General features: G+C 37.9%; 4 protein-coding genes and 1 long non-coding RNA gene across 5 annotated transcripts; 4 read left to right on the top strand and 1 right to left on the bottom strand.

Moving 5' to 3' along the window:
- Window positions 1-1,527: 1,527 nt before the first annotated feature.
- On the top strand, window positions 1,528-2,393 carry LOC140672457 (uncharacterized). The gene has a single exon (XM_072904637.1). The coding sequence runs from the start codon at window positions 1,653-1,655 to the stop codon at window positions 1,971-1,973; it is 321 nt and encodes a 106-aa protein (XP_072760738.1). The 5' UTR covers window positions 1,528-1,652; the 3' UTR covers window positions 1,974-2,393.
- A 1,931-nt stretch (window positions 2,394-4,324) lies between these two features.
- Window positions 4,325-5,502, top strand: LOC140672510 (uncharacterized). Its single transcript, XM_072904716.1, has 2 exons — window positions 4,325-4,375; window positions 4,661-5,502. Exons 1-2 carry the CDS (start codon window positions 4,364-4,366, stop codon window positions 5,123-5,125), a joined length of 477 nt encoding a protein of 158 aa, XP_072760817.1. The 5' UTR covers window positions 4,325-4,363; the 3' UTR covers window positions 5,126-5,502.
- A 1,701-nt stretch (window positions 5,503-7,203) lies between these two features.
- LOC140672511 (uncharacterized) lies at window positions 7,204-8,434 on the top strand. The gene is made up of 3 exons (XM_072904717.1): window positions 7,204-7,283; window positions 7,669-7,893; window positions 8,237-8,434. The coding sequence occupies exons 1-3, from the start codon at window positions 7,272-7,274 to the stop codon at window positions 8,327-8,329; spliced, it is 330 nt and encodes a 109-aa protein (XP_072760818.1). The 5' UTR covers window positions 7,204-7,271; the 3' UTR covers window positions 8,330-8,434.
- Window positions 8,435-11,267: 2,833 nt separating this feature from the next.
- LOC140672551 (uncharacterized) lies at window positions 11,268-20,584 on the top strand. Its single transcript, XM_072904799.1, has 8 exons — window positions 11,268-11,381; window positions 13,999-14,278; window positions 14,444-14,572; window positions 15,116-16,210; window positions 16,800-17,564; window positions 17,852-18,020; window positions 18,478-18,835; window positions 19,470-20,584. Exons 2-8 carry the CDS (start codon window positions 14,000-14,002, stop codon window positions 19,822-19,824), a joined length of 3,150 nt encoding a protein of 1,049 aa, XP_072760900.1. The 5' UTR covers window positions 11,268-11,381; window position 13,999; the 3' UTR covers window positions 19,825-20,584.
- LOC140672554 (uncharacterized) lies at window positions 19,728-21,596 on the bottom strand. The gene is made up of 4 exons (XR_012047913.1): window positions 21,469-21,596; window positions 21,000-21,076; window positions 20,410-20,487; window positions 19,728-19,820 (listed from the first exon to the last, which is right to left on the bottom strand). It is a non-coding gene; the product is annotated as an uncharacterized lncRNA (long non-coding RNA).
- Between the last annotated feature and the right edge of the window lie 24 nt (window positions 21,597-21,620).

Genomic DNA, 21,620 nt, shown 5'->3' with positions numbered 1-21,620 from the left:
CTCTCCCCTCCCCTTCCCTCCTGCCGATCTGTTTCCCTGCGATTCTAGTCTTTGCGACCTGTTTCGTCGTCGTAATGTACGCAGGCGTTCAATCTGCGTTATTGGATCATTTATCAAGGGAAGCATGAAAATCAAGAAACAAAGAAAAATTCTAGAAATTACTTCGAATGGTAGAGAAAATCTCCGAAAGTGTAAATAAATTTTGGTTTCGAGAAAAAGAAAGAGAGAAAAACAATCAATCAGTATTTATAGAAATACGTTTAAATTAGATAAAAAAATTGATATAAATTATTAAAAAGAAAGAAAGAAAAAAATTGTGTAATCGAGAAAAGTTTAATCTTTTATGAATTATTCCCAAGTAAGAGATATATCGAGAAGTTTGAAAAAAATTTTTTAGTTGAAAGACTTTCGAGAAAGTTGTTATATATTGTGTAAACATATATGTTTATTAAAACAACGTACGGAGCGTAGAATAAAACCGCTCGACTGCCGAGAGAGAAACCCGCGAGCAAGGCGACCCAGCTCGTAAATCGTTGTAATTCACAAGTATTAAAATGGGCTAAAGTACAAAGAGGAAGAAAAGCGTTGTGCCTTCTAAACGACCAAAGTCAGGGTAAACAACCTGAAAGCGGACTTTACGCGAACGGATTAATAATTTTAACCGAGATTCCACCAGTATAATGGCTGACACACACACACACACACACATATATATATATATATATATATATATATATATATATATATATATATATTGTATTTTAATTGTTCAAAAATATTATTAAGTATATACATGTATATTAAATTATTTGCAATAATTGGAAATAAAATTCGACAAAGAAAAATTCCAATCGCGTTTCCTCTGTGGGATACCATCAATTAAAAAAAAAACAAAAAAAAACGACCATTAAATTGTTGTACGTGAAGAATTAATCGAGGAAGTGACAAGCATTGACCTGACCGTTGTTGTCGCTCGAGGCAATCTGAGCAAATATTTTGGGCCTCTTAATTGGCTGGAATAAATAATCAATATACGCGCGCGATAGATCGCTTAATAATTATGTACGATTGTTCCGGATATATCGAAATGAAGAATTTGACGCTCGATAGCCGGAGGCTATGTCATTGAACCTTGGTTCGAGCATGGCGTATATACACCTATTATATACACCTATGTAGGCTAGCGCGAACAAAGAAAGCCCGGAGAGATAAGGCCATGGATAATCACGGTCACCCTTTCGAGCATCTCGCGTGTCCTTCTCCAAGAGACAAAACGATGATCGACAATTACGTCTCTCTACGTCGAGGCTACGTGGCGTCGCGCGCGATATACGCTGGCCGTACGGTGAAGGGCCCGCCAACACGATTGGTAGTCCTTGGCAGTGCTCCTCCGCGGCTGGCGCGGCAAAAAACAAGCATCAGGGAACGACGATGCGAGCGCGAGCGCGAGCGGGAGCGGGCGCGGGCGCATGAGGAAGGCAACAAGGAATCGCCGCCGGGACCGGGTGCCGCCGGAGGCTTGGCTGCGAGAAGGAAAGTGGGAGAGGTCAGCCTCGACGGATATAAGGGGTCCTAGACGCCGTGTTCAGGCACCATTCGCTCTTCAGCACTCCGCTCCGAAGTAGTACGAAGCAACTCGATCCGCAACCATCATGTACAAGCTGGTCGCTCTCCTCGCCGCGTTGGCCTGCGCCACGGCTGCTCCGGAACCCGGCTACCTGGCTGCACCCGCTCTCCACGCGGCGCCGGTCGTCGCGGCACCCGTAGCGGTCGCCCACGCCGTCCCGCTCGCCACCAGCTACGCCAACACTTACAAGGTGTCTGTCAAGAGCCCGCTCGTGGCAGCCCCTATCGCGCCTGTCGTCGCCGCCCCGGTCCTCAAGGCCGCCCCGGTCGTTGCCGCCGCGCCGGTCTTGACCCACGCTGCGCCCATCGCCTACGCTGCCCACGCTCCCGTCCTCGCTCTTCACTGAAAAGGGATCTTTCGTCTCTAGCCATTATTCGTCCATCTCTCTCTCTCTCTCTCTCTCTCTCTTTCTCTCTCAACAACATCCTCGTCGTCCACCCGGACGCGACGTCACGATGACGATTCGTCGAAATAAACAGCTGATCCACCGATCTGTCAAACTAATCTTGTACCAGCCAATCAAACGACCGATCGCTACGATCAATCAATAAAATTTGCCATTTCTGCCTTTATAAATGTGCCCTGTTGTTTATTTCATCCTCAGCCCCTTCAACCGGAAGACGTGGAAAGTCGACATTTTTAATATACATGTATTATATATTTCACAACTGTAATATTACCTGTAGTAAATAAGAGTCTTTATTCCTACAATTAGCAAGTGTTGGAAAATTTGACAATAATCATCGTGACTAATATACAATGTACAATTCTACATCTATTTCGTTCTCATGCCACGCGCTATGCCTAAGGGATTAATTCCTTCGCGTCACGTTCCATCCGAGTTTATCGAGGATCGCGGATTCTTTCTTTCTCGCTGGCCGCGCCGGTGCCGGGGAGTTGGAACTTTTTCCTCGCACGGGCGATGGGCAAACACGGAGCGTCGTGATCACGGGGTGATCTCGTTCTTATAGTTTTTTTTTTATTTTTTTATTTGGATACACATACATCGCGCGCGGGCCAAACGTCCGCGTAGTACGTCCATCTACCTACCTATCCGTTTACGTGAGACTTTTTTCAAAATAGGATTTGGAACGACTCGATGAAAAGTGTTTACCGACTTGGCGATCAACGGTTGTTTGAGTTTCGGCTTTAGCTCCGTTGCATCCCCTTCTCGCTCGACAATCGCGAGCGAAACTTTGCCGCGCGCCATCGGGTCACGTATTGAATATATTTGCAGGAAACATATAAACCCGCCTGTGCACTTTTCATGAAACTAACTTGCTAAATTCTTTACGAGAGCTTTAGAAAAAGTCTCCCTCGCGCCCTGAAGAAAGCCAAGGAGAGAGAAAAAGGTAGAGAAGAGAAGAGAGAGAGAGAGAGAGAGAGAGAGAGCAAAGACGAATTATTCAATATCGCATCTACGTTTGCGAAGAAAAGTTATAGATGTATACATCTATACGTATATGTTATGTTGTTGACATGTTACATGTATCGAATATATCAACTTTTGTACATTTGTCAAACTTTCAACTACATGTGCTTTCTGTTAAAAAATAATCATATTTATTTTATAAAAATATATATATATATATATATATATAGAATCTTGAGCATTGAAAATTAAATCTTAAATAAACATATCATTCTAAATGAAGAGAAAGAATATTTAAAAATTTACAAGCTTTTTTATTTCGGCTAGAATTAATGAGAACTCTTTTTAATCAATTTTGTTAATTTTCAAGAAATAGCTCGATTAATTTTATTTTCATTGTTTCCGAAATACGCGGTTGCGCGTGATATTATTTTCATTTCAGTTGCAACATCTTTCTTTGTCAGATTTGCCATCGCTAATGCCATACAGTAGAAACAGATAAATGAGATTGTCAAGATTAAGCGTGTTTTCGGCCTTAATTTTACGCTCGGCCGCTTTTTATGCGTCCCTCCGCCAACTACTATTACTCTGTTTTTTTTTTTGCTTCTATGGCGTAAGTGCTTATGGTTACCGTGAGGTGAAGAGTAAACGTAAAGTCTTGAGATCGCGTCAAAGTAGTTTCTTTGTTCGACTGTCAAAGCGTCTACCCCGTAAACTCATGGTGACGACAAAAAGCTTAACACTTTCGAAACCAACAAGCGGCAAGAATGTAATCCGTATTTTCTTTATCCATATTTCAATTTTCGTAATACATTGCTAATCCGTTTCACAGAGTTTTAATTTTACTATATATATATATATATATATGTTTTTTTGTTTTTGTTTTTTTTTTTTTTTTTTTTACTATTATTAGAGTTGTATGTTTAATGATATTTTGTAGTTAATTTGCAATCATGTTTTTCAATTCTTATTTTTAGAACAAAAAACCCAAAATTAAAAGACATTTTTCTTCAAATGCAGTTTTCCAAATTCAATTGCAAAAGATACATCTCGGAGATCTCTCTTCGGGAATGTTTAATATTTTACGCGAACAAGAAATATGTTTTATAAGAGTATATTTTACACAGGTGTGTTATATATATATATATATATATACTTTCAGACAAGAATGTGGACGCCTTTGTCGCATTGAATATTCTTCAACGAGTGAAACTATAGACTCGCAGGACGTAAAGTTCTTATTGCGCGGACCTTGAAGGTCTCTGGAAGATCACGGAAGTACTTGCCTATATAAGCACGCGTAGATCCGCATGCGTGCAGATCAGTGCCAGGTTCTGATCTAAAAGTACTGAAAATCCGTCGTGATGTTTAGGCTGGTAAGACTGGCGTTTCTTTAAACTTGAACCGTGATACAGATGGGCAATTGCCAATTAGAGGCGATAAAAAATTGATATGTTTTCCTCAGAGATAGAAACATTAATAAATTAAATTCAATCTCCATTTTCGAGTTGGCAAATATATTATTATTCCGAGCGTTATTTGTTCCTCTGTTAATAATATAAAAGTATACGACTAGAAAATATCGATGTCGGCGTTGTTTTAATCTTTCAGAGTATTCCAAGAGATTTCATATATTCGTGGCAAATGTTTTTCTTTCGCAGATGGTTATCTCTATGCTGGCGAGCATCGCCACGGTGCACGGTGGAACTATTCTCACGCCTGTCATCGGCAAGCTCGTCTCCGAAAAGGTCGTCGAGTCCCACGACAACCACGTGGTGCACGCGTCGGCGCCCCTGGTAGCCGCAGCTTCACCCGCCCTGCTGAGATACGCAACAAACGTGGCTCTGGTGCAGGAACCGGTCGCCGAGGTCGTGCAGCCGTTGGCGAAGGCGTCTCTGGTCGCTGAGAGGACGATCGAGGCCCACGGACATCGTATAGTTCACAACGCTCAACCGCTGGTCGCGGTAAAACCCCTCACAACCATCGAGTCACACGTCGCGATACCCGCGATCGCTGCTCGCGGATTACCCTACGCGGCGCCCATCTATTATTCGACCTATCCCCAACAGCTGATCGCCGAGAAGACTATATCCAGTTACGGGCATAGCGTTCAACATGTCGCGTAATCGTGACCGAGTAAAGTATTAGACACTGATAATTCTAAAGGGGCACGTTATAAATTTACACACCCTATAATACTTTTTTTTTTTTTTATCGTTCTTTTATTACAGAATTTTATTAAAACAAATATTTGATTAAAAGGTGCAATTATAGATAAATTATATTTTATTACTATTGTACTTATATCAATGAGAGAAAATCGAAATTGGCAAGTTTCAAGTTTAATTTAAATTTAAAGTATATGGATTGCGGTTTCTTTTTTTTCTTGTGCTCTTTAGAATTAAAAAGATGTATCGTCTGCCTTTGGTTTTTGTAGAAAATCGAAAAATCAGTATCTGAAACTGTCACCACTCCCATTCATTTTCGCGACAATATTGTCCTCATAAATAAAAAAAAAAAAAAAAAAAAAAACACCTGTCTCGAGTATGTGCGAAATGAATGTCATACGCATGATTCGACAAACGAGTCAAAACCGGCAGTCTTTTAGCCTGGGAAAGAGGCCGGTGGGCAACGTTTGTTAAAATTGATGCGAAAGCTATTCATTCCATTGGATATATAAGACTATAAATTCCTCAATAAATTGCCATGCATTTTTATGTCTGAATGTTGTGTATGTACATTGACACCCAAAGAAACGAAAGAGGATACCGTTCTCTGATTTAAAATAAAAATGAATCTCCCTCCTCAATATCCACACCTGTCGCAATTATAATATTTTCTCGCGCGGTATTATTATTGTGCCTGTGTATTTTATATTCTCTGATTTTCCTCGATATTTTTGAAATCATTGGCGCATAAATATTATATACGTATATAAATGTGCATATTGTCCCGTCAACGTTTGCGTCACGTTTCGGCGACGCAATATCGATCTCCATGCCTCGATATAAATTATAGCGCGCGATTGCCTCGGAGCGTGTATGCACGCTTGGATCCTCAAGGTCTCGGGTGAATGAACCTCGAGTATTGCTAATGACCTCGGTATCCCTGGTCTACGGAGCGACGCGACGTATAGCCGGTCGCGCTATGGAATCTTTTCGCGTCTCCCTTTCTTTAAATCACACCCGTTCCTACGTCTTACACGCCACCGAGTACCAAGTGTGCGTGGAACATACGTATATCCTGGCAAAGAAAATACCGAAGCGAGAGAATTATAGCGAGGAGGACGTACGTGCCGCGTCCGAGAGACCATGGTGGATCGATAATTGAAAAATGCGAAGTCGAAGGGCTTTCTGCTCTCTCTCTCTCTCTCTCTTCCCTTGCCGGGATTGTTTCGCGAAATAGAAGGAAATAGAAATGGAAGAAACGTTTCTCGGGACGAAGCATTATTCTTATCGATGTACTGTGTTGCCGCGTACGTTTTATCCGCCATATATCTTCAGCGTAATGCCAAGAAAATCTGCACTTTAATTTTCGTTAAGAGAAGAGATATTATTTTTATATATTCCCTTTTTTATTTTATTTTCCCTCCTTTTAAAACAATTTTTTTTAACCACTTGGCTAACAAACCAGGCATTAAATATGTAAAAGAAAAACAATAAATATGTAAAGAATAAATTGATTAATATTACAATTAGTAACTTAAAAATAATACCTCTTATAAATAACTCGACTAGATTTTTAATATCTCTTACATTCGTCGGATGATATTAGTATTATTTCTACATCGTTAATGGGCCAATTTATCAAAAATGTTTTCTTTACTGTCAATTATTACACAATAATAATATAAATTTATAAGAATATTGAAGGATTCTTGGGTGATTGCAACTTGGCGCCACTGACATTAATGAATTCAAGACCGCATCAATTCTCTTTATCCATCTGTATTATACATGTATCGTATATATAAATTAATGTAAAACCTTCCAGGAGTACGTATATAACGAATGGCAGAGTCAATACACATATATATTGCAAAGTCAGGATGCACCGCGTTGCGATCCCTGTCTTGTCCGTCCCTGAGACTAGGGAGGAATGCGGCGATACGGCAGTTACGAACTTTTGCAGTACCGGACGAGTCTACTTTTTATCCCCCGGGTATCCCCCGAGACCTCTATAAGTACGAGGAGACGGAGGCTGGAGTGCGCACTGACACAGAGTACTCCGTTCCCGAGTACATCCGCGCAGAATCCTCCTCCAAAGTTCATCATGTTGCGATTTGTAAGTAAATCCGCTCGGACACGCGCATCTAAATAATAATAAATTTCCTTCTTTTTTTATTTTTAATTAAAAATTGTGCAAGAAAACATTTACACACATATATATATATATATATCACGATTTTTTTAAACTTGAATATAAATTTATTTCGAAAGTTCATCGCGCGCGCGCGTGCGCCGTCCCACCTTCCGGTAAACCGGTTAACCGCCGGGGATGATATTCGCGTCACATAGACTCATTTGCTCCGTACGATTCAACGGTTTTACTTAAATTTCCCGACGTGCCAAAGTTTTCCAATTTAAATAGAAACGGCAGTTCTCTCTCCCTCTCTCTCTCTCTCTCTTTCTCTCTCACACACACACAAAACGACTACCATTATTTGCAGATTCTCATCGTCGGTATTCTCGGTCTGGCGTGGTCCGCGCCAACACCAGCCCCGAAAGCGGAGCCCGCACTCGCGCCCGCACCCGCGCCCGTGCTCACCGCCCTCGTCTCCGAGCTGAAAACCCCGGCGTCGACCACCAAGCTCGCGCCGCTCGTTGCGCCGATCGCCGCGCCTGTCATCGCACCGATCTCCCGGATCGCATACGCCGCGCCCATTTTATCACAGGTGGGTATATATGGCAAGTTGGAGTGCAAACTCTCCCTGCATTGCGTCCCGTTAAAAAATTTAAAAATCAATTTGCGGGATAAAAAAAATGTTTAATTTTTCATAAACGACATAAAACCACTCGCGGGTGGAACCCGGGGGTGGTTTTACAAATAGCTTCGATGTAAAAATCGAGCGCTCGGAAATTTTTACATTTAAAAATTATACCCTCCTATTTCAAATTTTATAGATTTTGAGGTCTTGTCATTTGGATAAAATCTCTCTCTCTCTCTCTCTCTCTCTCTCTCTCTCTCTTGAAAAGTCGAAATTATTACCGATTTTTCATTTTGTTATTATTACATAGGTATCACCGTACGCTTACGCTTATTCCGCGCCGATCGCCGAGATCCCGTCGAGTTACTCGATCGAACAGCATGGGTACCATATTACCTACTGACCGAAAAAATCATCGGACCGGTAGCCGTCGACCTCAGTGAAGCCCGTGTGAAAGTTTGTGTAGTAGCTCGCAGCTTGTCTCCTCATCGATAATCATCGTCTGTCGTGTAACTTCATCCGAAAAAAAAAAAAAAAAAAAAAAAAAAAAAAAAGAACTTGATGAAAGTTGCCGTGTTCGTTTTCCCCATACACATTCTCTCCCTCTCCCCACGCTCCCTTCTTCCAATAATCTCGAATAAGATTTTAATAGTCGTAGCTATAGTCATCTTTATCGTTCCTCGTCCTCCTCCGAGAACGGATTATTAAGGAATCTTTTCTCAATCGACTTGACCTTTTACATCATATTTTTAGGACGAGATTATTTTTCCTTCCTTTTAAAATAATTATTTTAACACTTGGCTAATAAATCAGGCATTAAATATGTAAAAAAAAAAAAAACAATAAATATATAAGGAATAAATTGATTAATATTACAATGTAAAATAAAGAAATCGATGCGTTAGTAACTTAAAAATAATACCTATTAAACATTGCGCCTAACGGAGGGTTAAATCACACGCTATGTAATATACATGAGTTATATGACGTTTATTATTTTCATCATTCGCGCTGTATCGAATCCATTTACATTCCGACGGAAATAAAAAACGTATAAGGAACCTGAATTGGGTCAAGACAATTCACGCGCGGTTTAACCCGGCGTGTGATCCGCGACGTGAAATTCCCAGTGTTACGAAAGGCTGCGGAAAATCCCTGTTACGTAGTATAATACACCAAGTGCGTGGCACGTGAAAGGAAATCGGCGGCAGAGGCGTCGTTGATCACCGATACGTGATGGGAAAGAAAAGACTCCTTAAGGATTTTATTGTTAGTTTCTGCTCTGAATAATTCTCCCGTGGGAGTGGAAGTGGTGAAAATTGAAAATTTCCACGCAATTCTACCGAAATCGCGAAATTGCAAGCTTCGTCTCGCAGTGAGAAACTACGAGATTCGATCGGGCTGGAAAAACTCCCAGGGGAAAATCCGAAACGGCGAAAAGCAGAAGGAAAAGTTCACTGATGCGATCGACCCTTAAAATATACGGGCGCGAATACTTTCTCCCGGATCCTGAGAAGCTAACGATCTACGGCTACGCGATGTAGACAACTTGATTGTACGATGCGTCGTTTCAGTCTCAACAACAGCCTTTTTTTTATGCTAAACGTCATAATCCCGTTCCGATTAATCTGCGAGAGCGATATAATATTTATCTTCTGCCAACGCGAGACGGAGACGTCGTCCCTTCGAAATTACGCCTCTTCGCTTTCTATCGCGTCATTGACTGAGAGTGAAAATTACTATACTATTCTACGTCAACCGTGATGATGATCCATGGAGTCAAGGTCGATGCGCTTGAAATGCGAGAAGAAAGTCCAGACCGGTACGTTATTTCTTCAGTATCCGGCGCTCAATTTACTTCGGAGAAGCGAAGCGAACGATCGATGGAAGAAAAGATTCCGTGAAATGACAAGAATCCAGTTGAGAATTCGATTGAAAAATTAATTACCAATGTCCCTGAAAATTATCATAAAAACCAATTTAGGCTAACGACCACGAATTTACGTAATATAAATAGTCTTTGCGATATACGCTTGTTGCGACATTAGTATCAAAGTCTATAGTATCCTCTAAACGCGGATGATATAGACGTGTATATTTATTATTATTTGTCTTTAAAATGGCTTCGACAAGATGAAAGTGAAATGATAACTTTTACGTAACTTTATTGACGAAAAACCCAAAATGTGACGTAAGCATTTCGTTCATTCACCGAATTCATCGCGCCTAAAGTATCAGACAATAGCAACGTTATATTTTGTACGAAGCTGTTTCTGTCTCTTACGTAATGGCGGATCGGACGAAAAAGACCAAGCTCACGTGTTTGTCACGAAATGTGTGGTAAATCAATTTGGAAGGACCGTGCAAGCTATTTTTTTCGTATTTGAATTTTTTTCCGGAATTTTTCACGTCTGTTCCTTTTAAAACGAAAACAGCTTATTGTTAGTAAAGCAATTTGAATAAAAAAATTTGTATTCGTATCTCATTACCGGTTTTAATTGTTTTTATCATTAATTATGCAAACTTTAGAGACGAGAAATAATTATTACACGCGATGAGAAGTAATTATCGTAATTGTCTTCGCTCACAATGCTTGTGTGATATATCTTTCTACATTATAAATAAGAAGCAATTTTTTATATTAATTTTTAGTATTATTAATCGAGGCAACCTGAAATATTCAAGTATTAATTTCTCTAAATTATTTAAATTTTTTGAAAAGAGTTGATATTAAAAAAAAAATGTTTAATTCAATGTTGTAAATATTAAATAAAAATATGTTGGAAAACGCGCGAAAATATACTATTTTACTTTCTCACAATACAGAATTAATAGGTTATATAAATACCTTCTAAAGCTCCGATGTAAACTATATATATATATATTGGAGAGTTTATATTGTGTTTTTTCTCTCCATATATTTTTCCGATAAATATTCTAAATATCGAGAGAATACCAATTATAACGTGAACCACAGTTTCATGTATACCGGCATATTGTTTACTACTTTACACGTGAATTCCCGGGAAATAAGATATTATATATTACGTAAACAAAAAAACAAAAAAAAAAATAGCGTCTATATAAAGTGCAATAAACTTTTAATACCTATATGCAACAAGAAAGTAAATACGATACTCTGGGCGCGTGTTGCATCGCTCAAGTTATACTTTTCCAAATTCCCTTTGTTTCATCGTAAAAGAAGCATCACAAAGACGGATGTCCGCCTGTGAAATGACTCACGAACGTACCCCACCGATAGTTTGAGCGGATGCCCAGCATCCTCGAAAGGGACGTGTATATAAGATTCGAGGCGACTTCGGTAAAAGCACAGACGGCGACGTCGTGCATGGAGAAAGTATTCGGTTAGAGAGCGAGAGTCCGAACATAAGACGTGATCGCGAACCGCTCGAGAAAATCAGTTTATCGCGAGTGCATCCGGAGACAACAGTCAGGTGTGTATTTTCAAGAAACTCCAACAAATCATTTTGATATTTTACAAATAATATAAATAAGAGATTAGCTTTTATTTTACTACTTGGTTTTTTTCTCTCTAAAAAGAGAGAGAGAGAGATTTTAACATATAAAAAAAAATATATATATATAAATAATTAAAAATGTTAAAAATGTCTATACATAGCAATTGGGAGAAAACAAATTTTTCATGTACGTTGAGATTGGATATTGATGAATTGTTTTGTTAAATGTAAAATTAATTCTGCACAACACAACATTGTAATCGGATATACCAATAAAAATAATTGTAATATATTACAGGTATAATAAGCACGTAACAACGTAAATAACAAATAATTACTTTAATGTAACGGTCAAATTTTCGAAAACGCAATACTATAATTTTGATTACAAATGCAAATATTGTAATATAAATGTACATGTAAATTTGAAAAAGTAAATACAAAATCTCGTTTAATCCTAGAACAGTTTGTTATCTAATCTAGCAGAAATATCCATTGTTTTTCAGACCAAACAATATTTCTTCGCGCTTGACAAACAAAAAATATTTTTATTGATTACCCCTCCACCTCCGATTGGCAATGTAATATCTATATTTTCATTATTGTATTTGTTCAGCAGGTGGTTTGTATTGAACGACGATTTCTCCGATATATTTTTTTAGCACACACACAATGCATATATATCATAAAATATATAAAATATGAGTGCGTTGTTGAAAATAGAAGTGAAAAGACACCGCCTACGCATCGCTCCATCTCTATACAAAAACTTTCTCCCATTTAAACGTACCATCTCTGCTTTGTCCTTATTCAGATTCGTTGATTTGTCAAGCATATCTGACCTACTATTATTTGCAAACTAAATGCAAATTATCATTTTGCTTTTTGAATATTTAATGAAAAGATCGTTATGTATCGCTATTTATGATCAATTATTGTTTAAACTACTGTTTAAAAAAAGATAAAACTTTTACAGAAAACTTTCAACTATTGTTTTACTTATAAATTTAAGTATTTTTTTTTTGTAGCGTCACAATAAAAAAAGCTAAAACATTATTTAATTGGAATAAAAAAATAATAGCAATTTATAACTGTAAATAAAATTTCTCAAAAAGTTTTTAATATTTTTTTTTTTTATTCACATAATAATTCTTAATAACAATTTACGTAATAAAGAAATATTAAAGTTTCAAACTGTTATCCAAGTTATTCAGTTACTCGATTGATCTAGGACGATATAATTTTCCTACTATCTCGACCTCCTTTAAACTGATTGATTTATTGTGATAAATATTGAGTATAAAATTAACTGTGCTATTCGCGATTGAAGAAAGTTTCATTAAACGAACGTCAGAATAGATCGATATACACGAATCGGCACTTTAACTAGATGTCAAGGCAAGGTGAGAAGTAAGAAATTAGAAGTATCCGTGCGTAAACAAGACGTAACAACTTTCACTGTCGTAGGTGGTAAACGAAAGATGCGTCACTCACACACACACACACACACACACAACTGTATTATGTATATATAATATATCTTTACCAAATACAGCGGTTTCTCTCTAAAATCCGCGTATCAAGCAATCGTAAAGATGTGGAGTCGTTTGAAACGTGTTAAATGTTTGATCTCATTTAAAATTCAAATCATTTCACCACTGTACAAACATCAGACTGCATTCGTTACGCAATTGCTTTCCCCGTGTCCATAAAGGGATTTCGGAACGAAATATATTTGAGGAGAGAGATGTACCAGGCCCCGGCAAGAAATGTCACAATAGTATTTATATGAACCGGTTAAACGACTTTCACCCGACTTCCTCTCGCTTTCGTTAGTCCCATCCGTATAATTGCATACGTCTTCACGCAAGACAGCCTTAGTCGGTCCGGTACCATTACCGGAAATTGTTATCTACACGTGGATGAGTAAGAATGTTATTCTAGTGAAACAATAAGACTTATCTTTACGAGAACAATGAAAGATATATCGGAAAGACTTTAAGGTAAAATTTTCTAAACTTTAGACGAGTAATTACATATGAAACTAAAAAAAAAACACACTGTCTGTGTTTCACACGAATTCGATATTGACTGGAGATATACGTATAAAGCTACTGTATCGCGGTCACGACTAATAAAACCAAACGGAGAAAAGTGAGATACACTTTCACATAAATTCACAGCTGGCATTCATGGAGAAATTGTTGGGAGATTCTCACGATAATTGGAGAATAGAAAATCGCAAAGAGCTTTACTTCATCAAGGATTAAAATAGATTAAACAGTAGAAAAGAACTAGAATAATACAAAAAAAAAAAAAAAAATAAGTATGTTAAATTGAATTAAAATAATAGTTTTTAAGAAATTTAAATCTAAAAATACATTTTGTAACAATATAAACTATAAACAAGAATAAAGAAATAAGATGATAAAATATAATCTGTTATAGATTTGATTAATGGTGAGAGATTATAAGTAAGACAGAAAATTAAAGAAAAAGTTTCATATAATATTTGTAATCGTAGAATGAAAAAATTAGATAAACTAGATTATTTTAAAAAATAAAATTAGATCTTTCTCGTTGTTTGTTACAGGATGAGAACGCAGTTCATCCTGATAGCTTGCTTGGCAATAGCGAGCAAAGCGCTTTGTACTCAAGTATACGAAACGCCGAGTGACTCTTCGCAACAACAATGGCAACCGTGGAAGAATCAAGACTCAATTCAAGTCTCGAACGAGGAACAAGAGAAATATCATCCTGTCACGTTCGACGCCCCTGATACGCAACAGAAGGAATCGCAACAATCGTTGGTATACAACGCGAATATTCAATCAGGCGCCAGCGGAGTCGCCCAAGTTCTCAGTGAACAATCGGTAAGAATAAAAGCTTTCAATATTAAACATGAAACGTGATTAAAATTGGAATTAAGTTTTCGACATATCAAAATCTGCATCTAGCTGAAGAATGCATATTCCTAAGATGTTGCTTAATTACAGATAGAATCTGTAATTGACGACATTCTCGTATCCAATCGGCAGGGTCGCAATCTCGAGGGTTACGAACAAGTCTATTCTGATCCTGAAGTAAAAAGTGCTCTTCAACTCGGCAATGATACTGTGGCGCGTAATTACATCAGGGACAAACTCTGTTCTCTTGGTTTGATGCAAGTGAGTGTGTAAAAAAATAGCACTTTTTATAAGTATTTACAATGAAAAAAAAAAAAAAAAAAAAAAAAAATAATAATGTTGAATCAACAACATCATCGTAGGTGAAATTTATTTTATAAATTACGTGGCGTATTAATTTGCTTAATAAAGTTGAATTAATAAAATAAATTTCAACTACAATAATATTGTTGATTCAACATTATGTTTTTTCAGTGCATATATAATAATAGAAATATTATTAATATCCATGATTAATAATCAATATATGATTATTAATATATAACATTAATAATATTAATATATATATTTTATTATTAATATATATATATATATATATATATATATATATAACAATATTATATTAATAATGTAATATATAGTTTAATGAAAAAGTATCTTTTTTCTCTCTCTTCCTTTATAGTGAAAAGTTACATTATCGATTCTTAAACGTTCTCAAAAATTACGACTTACACGTTAAATCCTGATTTTTTATACGAGTTAAAAAAAAAAAATGCTTTCAACGACATATTAATTTCTTTCTAGTGCGAGGACGTGGAAGGACGACGTCCTTATTATTCTCCACATCGTGATATTCACCCGCATGACGTCATTTACGCTCAACCGGTGACCATTAAACCGGTGGGTCATCCACTTCCTGCTATACCCGTCAAACGTCCTTACGGCCCTGCAAAACCCGTGCCGCTACTTCCGAGCTTCGGCTCTTCGCTGGGACCCAATGTTTATCCAGGACCGACGTTTGGTAGACCACCGTCCGGTTTCGTTGGACCTTACCCTGGATACAAGAAGCCCGGTTTCTCCCCCCCATTCGGGTCTAAACCTATATACGAGTCGGGCGTTGATATTGAACCTGACTTCGAGGACAAGTTTATCGACAAGAAACAGGTAGTTCTACATCAACCCGGCTCCTCGGCCGTTCAGCAGCACGTTCACCATCATTATCATCACGGAGACGGTGGTGTAAACTCCGGCATCGCGCCCAATCCCGTTGCAATCTCGTCTCCTACGCTCGGTGGTAACGGGCTCGGCACGTACGGTTATGGAAATGGCGGTAGTTATGGTGCCACGTTCAATGATTTCGACGATTACAAAAAAGCGTTCAAAATCAAGACGCCCACGAGTAACAGCGGTCCATCCGTCTCCTCCACGAATAGTTACGCCGATCGTTATCCAGTTTACGAAAGGCCGAGCGGCAAGCAGTTTAGCGGTTCCGTTGGACAATATGGCCCTAATAATCAGTTTCCGGGTAATTTCCCAAATAACGGCGATTATCAGGTCAACAATGGTGCCGATAGCAACTACGGCGCCACGTCCAACGAGGATTGCGTGTGCGTACCGTACGATCGATGCACCACGATCAATCACGTGGGCCGTAAAGACGATCTCTACTTGGCAATTGATCCACGCAATCTTGATAAGGACATCGAAGCCGAAACCGTCGACGTGGTGATCACCGATGGAAACGGTACCATGAGCGTCGTGCGAGTGCCCAAGGGAGTAAACGAGACCGAGCAAATCGAACAGGCGAAAAACGAGCAGACCGAGACGAAAGTTACGAAGCGAAATCGCAGAGATGTCAAGCACGTTATCAAAAAGGACGACAAGCAAGAGATACAAGAAGTAAGTTGATTCGGACTCTCTCTCTCTCTCTCTCTCTCTCTCTCTCTCTCTCGCTTTTCTTGCAAGTTTCGAGCAGACGATATGTGACAATCGATATGTTTTAAATGAATTTAAATAAAAAATTAATTGAAATTAAAGTTAAACAAAATTAATTGATCGAACCATATCGAAAGCTCGATTCGAATATTCATTGAACATGTAGAATAATGCTTGCTATTATATAACAGCTATTGTATATGTAAACATTATCGTTCTAACACATCACTCAGTTTGACACGCTCAGTCGATTCGTCTTAGATGCAACCATGCAATTAGACGAATTAGAAACGATAGATTTAGAAGTCGCCGTAACAAAGGACATCGAAACTCATGCGATCTGGGTCAAACAAACAAACACTTTTAACAAAAGCGCGAGCGAGGGAAGCGAAAAGCGCGGCGAGAAAGTCTAGCTGGCCTATAATCACGACGTGACTAATCCTTCCGAAAAAAAAAAAAAAAAAAAAAAAAGAAAAAAAAACGAGAGAGGGAGACATACAGAGACTACTCTACGGTTCTCCACGTGAATTTGTTCGACTCTCTCTCGTTGCAGAGACTGACGGTGGACAGCAATCTGGACACCTCGAAACTGAACGTGAAGCCGACCTGGGGCGTCAGTTTCGGCCTACCGCAGACCGGTGGTCCGATCGCGCCCCACCCTGGTAATCCCCTTGGGATCCCGGGGTACACGCCCGGCTATGGGCCAATCGGTGGACAGGGCATAAATCTAGGTCCGGTTTCCGTGAATCCGCTCGTAGCGGTGCAAGTTACCAAAGACGAGTATGGCGAGAAGGTCGTTAAGCCATACGTAAATCTCCACGTGACACCCAATCCAGGACTTATTCGCAAACTCGGCCATCTGCTGGCTTACAAGAAATACGGTTTGTACGGCGGGCATTACGGCGGGCATTACGGAGGATATGGCGGATACGACGCGGTTTACGCTCCCGATTATCACACGCATCATGAGAAACCGATCCATCATTATCCGTCGAGACCTCCGTTCTATCCATCGCCTGGCGTTCATCATCACCAGGGCGAGCATTATCCGACCTATCACAAGCCTCATTATCAAGGCGGATATTATCCTTCCTATTATAAAGACGATAACAATGATTATGATGACGATTACGATTATTCGGACGATTATGCGGACGATGATTACTACAGGAACGCTCGCGCGAGAAACGCCAAAGGCAAAACCAAGTCTGCGACCGAGGAGTCTACGCGGAAATCCACCGATGAACGACAGATGAGCGGAAAGATTACCTTCTCGGACAGAAGGAAACGCGATACGTTTAACGAAACAAGGTCGGAGGTAAGGACCGTCTGTTCGCTCTGCTGAGCAGACTTAATCGGTTGGTAATAGGTGATAGAGCCGCCGTGTAAGTGATTAAGCTGTCGGCGGCACGATAGAGGACGACCACGGTGATACCGTCGATACCGACTCTGCGAACTTACGAACGCGAGACTGTCAAACTGAGCGTCAACCGGCAATGTATAATACAGATAAAAATCGAGAATACACACGATAAGTAAAACACGTGCGTCGTTGAGGCTCCGATTCGTCGCGAGATCGATTAATCGACCTATTTCTATTTACAGAGACGATACGGTGGACGTCCGTCAGTTTGCAGTTCCCATCACGTCTGCTGTCAGAAATCGCACGTAATTGGAGCACGCCCGCGACCCGCTCAATGCGGAGTTAGAAACGCACAAGGTATCAATGGCCGCATCAAGACCCCGGCCTACATCGAAGGAGATTCTGAATTCGGTACGTGATTCCTAATACAATTTATTGAACCAACAGCATTTAGTTGAAAAGGAATCGACAATCTGAATTGAAGATATTTTGAAAAATATATTTCAGGAACTTACTATCTTTCTTTCTCTTTCAAAATAGTTCCTTTCATAAACGTTTAATTTGATATTATTATTTATCGATCGCCAACAACAAGCAGATATGTGTGTTGACCTAGTTTAATAATAAATATTCCAAAAAAAACCGAAGCCGTCGTTTTATTGTATCTAAAATTATTATTATACTAAATTTCAAAAATATCAACTTTTTATAGATATTTGACACTTTAATATATTTTTCTAATTAAGATATTAATTTGTGTATATTATTTCAAGTATCTTATATAAACATTAAAAATATTATTTTATAGATAAAATAATATTTAATTACAAATGTTGTTCTATTATATAAAATGAATTTTCCAACTCAGGTGAATATCCATGGCAAGTTGCCATCCTGAAAAAAGACCCTTCCGAAAGCGTTTATGTTTGCGGAGGTACACTGATCTCGTCACGTTACATCGTCACTGCTGCCCATTGCGTCAAGACTCACGCTGGTCGTGATCTTCGAGCAAGACTGGGTGAATGGGATGTAAACAATGACGTCGAATTCTACCCCTACATCGAACGCGACATCGTCAGCGTTTTCGTGCATCCCGAATTTTATGCCGGTACTCTCGCAAACGACATCGCTATTCTCAAACTGGATTATGACGTCGATTTCGGAAAAAATCCTCACATTAGCGCAGCCTGTTTACCGGACAAATATGACGACTTTACAGGAGCAAGGTACGTTCCCTCTAATTTACAAAATCCAATAGCGAATTGCGTAAACAAATATTATTCAACAATTAAAAATTCAAAATTGATGAATTTAAACTTTTATAATTTGAATTTTCTGAATTTGCAAAATAATTAATTACAAAATATAGTGCAGAAAAAATTTCGTAACAGACTAGCATTTAAAGATAAAAAATAATCGCAATATATATATATATGTATATCCCTAAAATATTTTTATCGGTAAATCTAGAATATATCCTATATTTTTAAGATTAGATGTTACTACGCACCTTTTCGAGAATTTGAAAAATTTTAAAACATTATCAAACGTGTAGCAAATATTATTAAATTATTATTAATCGTGTTTTAAATCCTCATATTAGTATATTGTGACTCATATGATGACTTTTTTTAGTTGCCATTGTTATATTATTAATAACACACGCAAATAAAATTATCTAAAAAAAATGACACATGTCAAAAATTGTGCGTGCGTGTGGTTATAATTAATCTAAAAATTCTCCGTATCATTAAATATGAAATAAGTACAAATAAACATTCAATTTTTCTAAGCGATATTTTTATAAAGAGATGTAGCACATCTTCATTCAAATTAACAAATAATCATAATACATGGTAGATGTTGGACCACCGGATGGGGCAAGAACGCCTTCGACAACGGCAAGTATCAAAACAAACTGAAGGAGGTGGACGTACCTGTTGTCAGCAATCATGTGTGCGAGCAGCAGATGAGACGGACGCGGCTCGGACCCAGCTTCAATTTACATCCGGGCTTCATCTGCGCCGGTGGCGAGGAGGGCAAAGACGCATGTAAGGGCGATGGCGGCGGTCCAATGGTATGCGAGCGTCACGGCCGTTGGCAATTAGCAGGAGTGGTTTCCTGGGGCATCGGTTGCGGCCAGATCGGCGTACCTGGCGTTTACACGCGTGTTTCCCATTATCTTGACTATATCCATCAAATCGTGGACTACTAAAAAAGAAAAATTAGTTCGATCAATGATGAACCCTATATTCTCCATGTATAAACAAAATTAACTTATCAATATCTCAAATTTCGCGAAATTGAGCAATCTTTATCATCCGATGTGTAAAAAATTCTATCAATAATTTCTATAACTCGGGATATTTTAATTATAATTATAAAGAAAGAGAGAAGAGAGAGGTATATATTTATATACATATTATACCTATTTATTATATGTTATTGAAATGCGAATTTTATTTCTGTGTAGACAAATTTTGTTAATAACGGCCATCTTAAGCAGAGAAAAAACTTATATATATATATATATACACATGTATATTTATTCGCTATTCAAACTTGTATCTTGTTTAGAGTAAGCATTTCTTTAATTTAAATGTTCTAACTTATTGTACAATAACTTATTATTAATGCATAAGTCTAGGTCGCGTGTATCAAGTTATGTTTTTGCGTCGAGTTTTTCGCGAAATATGATTCGAGTGTTCGGATCGTCGAGTAATGCATTTTCTTTGCAATAGTTTATATATATATATATTTATCTCAGTTTAATATAATAATAAACAACTCTTACACATACACACTTATGTATTTTTCTTCTATCCTGTTGAACGTCTTTTGATATCTAACTTCGATCTCCATCGTCCACGGAATTTTCCTGCAATTGTAAAAATAAATAAATATTTCAAGAAATTGTGTATAAGATAAGTAATTTCCTAAATCATCTTTGTGCAAAATTTAACTTTTATTCCCAAGTAGAACCGAAAATCACGATAGTCAAAATGACGTAAAAATGACGAGAATATGACTACAAAAACTCACTTTTCCATTATTTTTTAATCATTTTGATGGATTTTGATATTATTGTGACTTTCTCGTCTACCTGGGTTACATTGCAATCCTGGCATTTTAACAAATTACATTACTTTACGTTTACCTCGATTATTCAAACATTATAGATATCAAAAAAATAATTCAGAACATCTGTAAAATTTTGTTAATAATTATTAACAGCCATCTTAAGACAGAGAAAAAACTTATATATATACATGTAAATTTATTCGCTATTCAAACTTGTATCTTGTTTAGAGTAAGCATTTTTTTAATTCAAATGTTCTAACTTATTGTACGATAACTTATTTTTAATGCATAATAATAAACAACTCTTACACATAAAAACCAATGTATTTTTCCTGCTGAATGTATTTTGATATCTAACTTTGATCTCCATCGTCCACGGAATTTTCCTGCAATTGTAAAAATAAGTAAATATTTCAAGAAATTGTGCATAAAATGGGTAATTTCCTAAATTATCTTTGTGCAAAATTTAGCTTTTATTCCCAAGTAGAACCGAAAATCACGATAGTATAATGTCAAATGACGTCAAAATGATGAGAATATGACTACAAAAACTCCCTTTTCCATTATTTTTTAATCATTTTGATGACATTATTGTGACTTTCTCTTCTACCTGGGTTACTTTGCAATGCTGTGTTACTGGCATTTTGACAAATTACATTACTTTACGTTTACGTCGATTATCAAAATATTCAAACATTATAGATGTCAAGAAAATAATTCAGAACATCCATAAAATTAAGAGATGCTTGTTTGTGGTTTAGAAAGTTAATTAACATACCTTGTATAATTATGCGACTAGTGCGTGCGTTGCTCGCGCGGTTGTTGCACTAAATGATGAAATTTGAATCGGCGAACATGGCCGAGCATAACCGAGGATGCCCGATGATAAATTCGGGGTTACTAGCGCCATCTGTTGTCTCCCTTTAAATT

The sequence above is a fragment of the Anoplolepis gracilipes genome, chromosome 13, assembly GCF_047496725.1.
Source record: "Anoplolepis gracilipes chromosome 13, ASM4749672v1, whole genome shotgun sequence".
NCBI lineage: Eukaryota > Metazoa > Arthropoda > Insecta > Hymenoptera > Formicidae > Anoplolepis > Anoplolepis gracilipes.
Note: the sequence above shows the minus strand (reverse complement) of the source record. Positions and strands in the feature narration are given on the sequence as shown.